At 43.4% G+C, this 7,797-nt stretch overlaps 1 protein-coding gene across 3 annotated transcripts; it reads right to left on the bottom strand.

Annotated features, from left to right (window-relative positions):
- Positions 1-2,342: 2,342 nt before the first annotated feature.
- On the bottom strand, positions 2,343-4,417 carry LOC100192993 (OSIGBa0147B06.5 protein). Of its 3 annotated transcripts, none has more exons than XM_020547384.2 (6): positions 4,031-4,417; positions 3,749-3,958; positions 3,548-3,623; positions 3,217-3,288; positions 2,784-3,093; positions 2,343-2,687 (listed from the first exon to the last, which is right to left on the bottom strand). In XM_020547384.2, exons 1-5 carry the CDS (start codon positions 4,178-4,180, stop codon positions 3,032-3,034), a joined length of 570 nt encoding a protein of 189 aa, XP_020402973.1. In that variant the 5' UTR covers positions 4,181-4,417; the 3' UTR covers positions 2,343-2,687; positions 2,784-3,031. The 3 variants fall into 3 exon arrangements, with proteins under 3 accessions (XP_020402973.1, XP_008667119.1, NP_001131636.1); XM_008668897.2 differs by having other exon boundaries at positions 3,554-3,623; positions 4,031-4,411; NM_001138164.1 differs by having other exon boundaries at positions 2,460-3,093; positions 3,554-3,623; positions 4,031-4,367.
- Between the last annotated feature and the right edge of the window lie 3,380 nt (positions 4,418-7,797).

Below are 7,797 nucleotides of genomic sequence, written 5' to 3'. Positions count from 1 at the left end.
TGAGGAATCATGAATTGACTTGACCATATTACTATTAGTCCATATCTACGTCTATGAGAATCATACTAGAGCTTGATTGATCTTATCATTTATATCTACATGACATTCAAGCAAGGTTCACAATATTGAAGAAATGATTCTCTCAATGGATGCTTAATATGATGTGACTCAAGAATGGCTTGATAAGGTGAAGATAGCAAGGAAATGGCTTCGAGTGACCAGGCGAAGGTGAAGGCCAAGCGATGGCTTATGGACCGAGGTACCATGGCTAAGGTGAAGAAGAGACTACTTGCACTAAGTCGATGAACTAATCAACTATGAAGAGTTATATTGTGTTGATGCATCAGTAAGGTGACTTGAAGCCATGAGTTGAGCTCATATATGGTGAAATGGTTCAAATCACAGGCTCAAATTGTGTTTGCTTCAAAAGGTGAGACAAAGATGTTTGTGATCCTTATGAAGCAACGCCATGGAGAAATCACACATGAGACACCAATGACTCAAGAAGTTTACTTAATTAATTTTATTTAACTTGAGTATAGGAATCGTCGTACTATCAAGGGGGATCCAAAAAGAATGTTGGTGTTGGTACTAAAGCTCAAAATCCTTGATCCAAAGCTTCTATTTTACCCTTGTTAATCCTTAGTGAAAGTATGTAGTACAACCTTTTTAAGTTTATCTTGGCCAAAATTGCTCTGTGGAAAATACTAGCTCAGCTGGTTTTTGAGCAGAAAAGTAAAAAACGGCTAGTTTTGGAGCCCCACCTATATATACTCACTCCTACCTCTCTCCCCCACAGCAGAGCATGACTCAAACTTCATTCCTAACCTGAGAAACACCTCCCGCTCTCTCTCTCTCACCTCTTGCCTCTCCCATTTCAAATCTTTGGAGAGAAATCTTTGAGTGAGATTGAAGAGTTGTGATTTTTGTGCTTCATCTCTAAATCCTTCTTGTTGTTCTTGATTCGAGCTTTGGTACCACATCGAGTTCTTTGTGGATTCATTACTCTTGGAGCTTCTAGCTCCTAGATGACTAGGTGTCTCTTGTGAGTCTCCAAATCTTGTGGAAGACCACAAGAAAGTTTGTATTACCCGCACGTTTGAGCAAAGATTAGTGTGTGGGCTTGACCTTTGTGGTCGGCAAAGGGAGGATTAGGGTTGAAAGAGACTCGACTCTTTGTGGCCGCCTCAACGAGGAAGTAGTGCACCTTGGTGGTGTGACCGAACCTCGGAATAAATCTTGTGTCTTTTGTGTTCTTGCTCATTGTGTTTGTTCGTGTTCTTCGTTCTCTCACCATTCCGTGGAAGATTTGTTTATATCTTTTTGGTGTGTGAATTTTGAGAAGTTCCCTTCTTAGATCTACTATTTTGAACCCTATGGATCATCTAGAACATTTCATTTCCAAAGTTAACTGGGTGAATTTTGAGATCAATTCATTTTTATATCTCATTATTTAGTTGAGCTCATGCAAAGGAGGGCGGTTTATGCTTCCACCGATGATGGACAAGGGTCACGGGGATTGGGTTTTATACTCTGGAGGCGGGGATTACCCTTAGCTAGATGGCTTGGCTGTTGCAACAGCCCGAAAATCCCGGCCAGTGAGTACAGAATCGTCGCCCACAAGGAGTCCGAACATGGCGCGTGCGGCTACGGAGAAGATAGGCCTGACATGGCGGGCCCACAAGGCAGTCCCACAGAGTAGCGTCGTTGTGAGATGCACAGACATGGGACACTGAACAAGGTGGCCCACCAGCCAGCAGCGCATACCAGAGAGCGGGTGATCAGGGGCGCGTGGAATCGTGCGGCTGACCAGGGGACCCCACACGTCAACAGATGAAGAGGAAGGTGAGGCTGTGCATAGGGGCCCACCAGGAGGTCTCCTTTTTCAATAGAGTGCGAGCACGCAAGGCGTCGCGACGCGGTCCGTGCGGTGGAGAGGGTTGGGCCAGGGCGATTTTTGGCCCAGTAGTCAATTTCTCTTTTTTATCTCTTCTATTCTTTTTCTTTTCTATTTCAATTTATTCATTCAAATTTGAATCTGTGTTTTAAATTCAAACATACTGCAGCATTACAAAAAGATCCAATATGTATGCGTTAGTTACTTTAATTTACTTTATGGATGTATTTGGGTAAATGCTTCAAATATAAAATGCCCACATTGTTAACTTTAGGAACAATATTCGTTTTCAATACATGGTCAAATTAAAAGCTGACACAGAAATGAATATTCACAACTCACATATTTTGGAAGAAAGTAATATACAAATATTTATTTATTTTTTATCATGAGGTATTCAAATATTTTATGGAGTGCTTTTATAGTTTATAAAAGGGATGATAAATGGATTGAAAGACTTTCTTTTATTTTATTTATTTATTTTTTGTCGAAAAACTCTTACAAAACCTAAAGAACATTTGACACTTTTTTTGCCGAGTGGCGAAAATAAAAAACACTCGATAAAACATTTGACACTCGGCAAAGAGCCGAATTCCGATAGTGATGTATCTTGTACATGTCTAAATCCTAAAGGACATACAATCTATTCTATCTATTGTGTGTTACATGTAGTGACGAACAGTTCGTCATCCTTCATAAATACCTTCTTTATCCATGTGATTGGTTACCCGCACCATTTAATCCTGAGCCATCGTATGCATTGACTTTATGCAATCACATGTTTGGTTACCTGTATATGGTAGATGTTGGTTGCATGAGTAGATGCAAAATAATTTATTTTACATCTATTTTTCTGCATCAGCTGATACGCCCAAAACACGCGTACCTGGCTGGCCAGGCTCGCACCCGCCCGGCTTAGCGCGGCCGGCGAACCAATCAGCCCGTATAAGTTTCAGTAACTCCATAAATTTACACCATTATTTGTCTTGTATTGCAGCGATTCCAGTATAAACACCTAGCTTTTTCTGTCCTCTTCTCGCCATATTGGTAGCATAACTATACTCTCTGCTGAGATCACTACACAAATAAAGGGGGTAACATCTGGCGAGAACAAGCCTACCGTACCTCACTGACTCACTCCCATGCTTTGCTGGTGGCCTCAAGAGCCTGGAACACGTCGGAGCGAGTCACGATTCCTGTGTTACCATCATGCATGAAAGGTAAACGCTATCATGTGGGCATCATTATTATTTGCAGGATCAGAGCAATTAAGGGAAAAGAGTAAGCAATATAATATGGAACTTTTTTTTGTTACCTACCGATCACGTGCTGCTGCTCATTCACAACCGGTATCCTGTGAACCTTCTCCTTGAGCATCAGCGCTGCAGCTTCTGCTCATTCACGTAACCAGCAACGTGTTAGGCTCTTTAGCAGAGCAGCTCGTATCCTATTTTCTATTTCACTTTCTATTTTAAATTTAACGGTGCTATTAACAATGTAAAATGATGTTTTGCACGGCCACATGCACAATCTGCTGGAAACAGTCTTACTGTTGATTAGAGCAGATTGTTTGTTCTAACGGCTTCAAGCTTGGTGTTCATGCATGTTGGTTGGTTAAAAAAGGGTAGAGGGGAGTGGACGAAAAAGTACGTTTACCCAAGACAGTCTTGTAGAGTGTCAGCGTTATCGCAGGAGATGTCATGACTTCAGCTACAGTTGACTCCATCTTCATTCATCGTCGTCACGACAAGAAAGCATGAAAAGATTAGACATTGAGTGCTTTTCTTTTTCATGCCTCTTACGATCTTAACTAATTGAAGCGGTGAGTGATCGAACGAGCGAGTAACCGACCCCATTGGGCGCCTTGGCCTTGTCCTTGTTGGAGATCACGCCAACGCACCTGCCGTCGTCGTCGACCACGGGCAGCAGGCCGGAGTACTGCCGCGCGGCGAAGAAGGCGTCGTCCACCTCCGAGAGCCGCTGCCCCGGCGTGGCCACCTGCACGGGGCGCGACATCACGTCGGTCAACTTCGCCACTGCCGGGCCCGGGCTCCTCCTCATCTGCCAACCGAACCGATCGAGCAAACCAGTCAAGTCATATACCGTACCCGAGAGCGAGCGGAGTGGACGTACCTGGCCATCGGGCGCGGCGGACGCCACCAGCGCCGCGCCACGCCGCGCGTTGCCGCGCAGGGCCGCCGGCACCAGCGCGCGCCGCGCCACCACTGACACAAGTGTCACGGCGGACGGCGGCGGGACGGAGTGGACCGCGGCGGCCTTCATGGCGGAAGGCGTGAACGCCACTGGCCGGGGCGAGGCGCGGAAGGTGGCCGGACCTGCTGCCGTCGTCTGCCGCTGGAGCGTTGGCTGGTCTGTTGTGTGCAGGGCACGCTTGCTGCGGCGAGCGCTGCTCTGCCTCTGCTCCCCGTGCGCCGGTGCCGGCGGCTTGTGGGACTAGCAGGCAAGCCCGTGCTGCGCGCGGGAAAAAAAAAACCAGCACGTATAATAAAAGAGTAGGGCAAAAAAGATAAAAGGTGCGGGAAGAAGGGCGGCGGCATAAACAAGAACCACGGGAACACACAGGAAAAGACGATGTACAGGATACGGGATCCTCGTGGTAGACCGTACCAAAATCCAGCCGAGATATCCAAATTTTGTATCTTCTGCAAAAATCACAAAAAAAATCAAACAGTAATAGCTCATTCATGAAAGCGCACACCAGGAACCATGGCAAACTTAATTTGTCGTCTTGTGCGGTGATGCTACCCCGCTGGACGTTTATAAAATAGTTGATGCTGTTTGAAGAGTGAAGTTTGAAATAACGGGTTGAGATATGGGATGAGATACGAGATCAGATAAACGATCTGCTAGAGATAGAGCTAGTTTTGTATTCTCGTGTGTAGTGATGCTACTCCGGCTGGACGTTTATAATCACACCACCAATTTTACATGGCTAAAGGAGTGTTTGTTTAGATGTAAAGTATTAAATATAGTCTAGTTATAAAAATTAATTACATAGATAAAAACTAAACGATGAGACAAGTTTATTAAACGTAATTAATCCATGGTTAAAAACGTTTAATTAGCGTCAAATGAGTGAATTATAGACTAATTAGTCTTAATAAAGTCGTTTTGCCATTTAGTTGTTATATGTGTAGTTTATTTTGTATAGTCTATATTTAAAACTTCAAACGAGTATTTAAACATTCGAAGTGACTAGGACTAAAATTTAGTCCCTCGGATCCAAACAGGCCCTAAGTGTCAACGCCCAACTTAAAAAAAATGTGGCCCAACAAGCACGAGCGCCACATCGACATAGTTAACACGGCAAAGAGTCTTGGAGTCTTAGCACATGTTCAAGGGTTTGTCACCAAGATCAAAGGTACTGGTAGTTCGACGAACTTTCTGAGGTCATCATCTACATAATCTTACGAGTTTTTCTTCTTCTTTGCAAGGCAGCTAAGGCCTCGCCATCTCACACATGTTCCTCTCATCCTAAAAATAAAAAAGAAACAACGATGCGGAGTTTTCTTCCTCTCCCTAGAGGGAAGAAAGGCAGGAGTCGAAGAGCGCGACGACGTTGGACGACACCTCCCCCTATTTATAAGTATCATAGGGACCTAGCGTATGTGGATAGGTGGGCACCTTCCCCCGTAGGTCTCTACGTTTCTTGAACAAACCTGCTGTTGGGGACTTGTTCTCAAATGCTATAACTTAAGAACAAGCCAACACAAGAAATGTTAAATGTTTAAGTCCTTCGTCCTTCGAAGCATTATTTTCCTTGGGATATAATGATTTTCGGACGAAGGTAATGAAGGGCATACCTTCATTAGCACAACATACAATAATGAAGAAGGAATCATATGAAGTATAAGAGATAACATAAACAATTATGTATTATTATCAATTCATTTCTATTTAATTATTATGGAAAAATAGAAATGATATCAAGTTACAAATGTACCTTCAGCTTGAAAGAAGGTAAGAGTACAAGCGTGACGCAAAAGCAAATGCCAAGTCAGCGTGAACAGTACGGGAGCACTGTTCATCTATTTATAGACACGGGACGCAGCCCATGTAAAATTACACCCATGCCCTTTACATTTGCTAATGATTCTATAGTAACCCATTGAGTTCTGAATAGCCTTTTCCTTTTTAAGTCGGTTTCATTTTCTGCCATCGTGCCGAAGCTTTCCTGCATATAGCTTCGGCTCTGCGCCAACCTTCGTTTTCCTTGTGCTTCTTCACACCGTGGTTCTAATCCGAGTCTGAAGGTACCTGTCCATGTATTATACTCCAGAAACATTGTTAAATCATGTTTTTGAGGACCTTCGGAAGCCGAAGGCCCCCAACAGTAGCCCCTCGCAATATTAATTTGTTAGAATGATAAATTCATATTGCGATATGGACGAAGGCCCTAAGCCGAAGGTCCGAAAAAACATCTTCCCTTTGCTAGAATAGCAACAGTCAATGACAAGCGGGGCCCTCCAACTTGCAACGCACTAGGCGTATAAATAAGAGCACACCACGAGCTCATTTGGCACGCTTTTTGCCATCTACTCTACTTGCTCAATTTTTAGCTCTTGCCTACCAACGCTTGCCTGGCTTTTTAGATTTTCTAAGCTTCGGCTTTAAGAGCACATTTTCACCATTTCCGAAGAGATGTCTCAAGATAAGAAAGTTGTTGCTGAAACGAAGCTGAGCGAGGAGGAGAAGCTCCTTAAGGAAAAAACTGCTGGATTCATCGAGTCAATTGCAAAGACCAACACAGAAAATATTACAGAAGAAATTGTGGAAGGCTTATTTGAAGATACCGATGACAGCGACAGTTATGATGTGGAAAGTGGGGGCGAAGACTCCGAAGATCGGCCGTGGCAACCAAGTCACGCAGTCTTCGGAAAATCGACTATCAAGCAAAGTCATCTTGATAACATGAGAGGAAGGTATTTTCGAGACATTTCTATTGTGAGGGCTGACAACGGAGACATGATTTCTCCTGTTCCCAAAGAGAATGAAGTCGTGATCTACCGAAGCTTTTTCAAAGCTGGGCTTCGGCTCCCCTTAAGCAGATTTGTGGTTGAAGTTTTAAAGATATACCAGATTTTTCTTCACCAAATTACTCCCGAAGCCATCATAAGAATGGGAATCTTCGTCTGGGCCGTGAGGATTTAGGGCTTGGAGCTGTTGGGGACTTGTTCTCAAATGCTATGAATTAAGAACAAGGCAACATAAAGTGTTAAATGTTAACGTCCTTCGTCCATGAAACATTATTCCCTTGAGGATAATGGCCCTTGGACGAAGGTTGATGAGAGTATAATTACGAAGCTTAAGTCTTCGTAATAAAATTTCAATGGATATTGTAAGACAACATAAAATAAAGGGTATAAAAGGGGTAAATAAATCATAGACGAATTATATTATATTTACTTAATATATTAAATCATTGAATACAATAATACCTCTGCCTTGGCAAAGGTTGGATTCCGAAAGATGCGATTGCAATTACCAGAATGCGTGAACAGTAAAGGAATACTGTTCACTATTTATAGGCACAGGACATAGCCTGTGAGGAATTACAATTATACCCCTCATAAAAGTTTACAACATTGACTCAGACCTTTATGGACTAAAAGGTCATTCTATCTTTAAGTCGGTTTGTAATACCGAAGCTTCATGAAGAGGAACCTTCGGCCATCTCATACAAACAGCTTCAGCTGAGAGCCACTTCTTCCTAGAAGACCTTCGGCGACGAAGCATAGACCCAACAGTAGCCCCTTTCGCGGTGCTAGATCGTTTTTCGTAACGAGCTTGATCCGTGAAAAAAGTCTCTTAAGCTTCGGAGCGCCGAAGGTCTAAAAAACACCTTCCCTGAGCTCGTTGTCGAGAAACGATTCAATTTC

This window comes from Zea mays, chromosome 2 (assembly GCF_902167145.1).
Source record: "Zea mays cultivar B73 chromosome 2, Zm-B73-REFERENCE-NAM-5.0, whole genome shotgun sequence".
Lineage (NCBI taxonomy): Eukaryota > Viridiplantae > Streptophyta > Magnoliopsida > Poales > Poaceae > Zea > Zea mays.
This window is presented reverse-complemented; position numbering and strand designations above follow the sequence as displayed.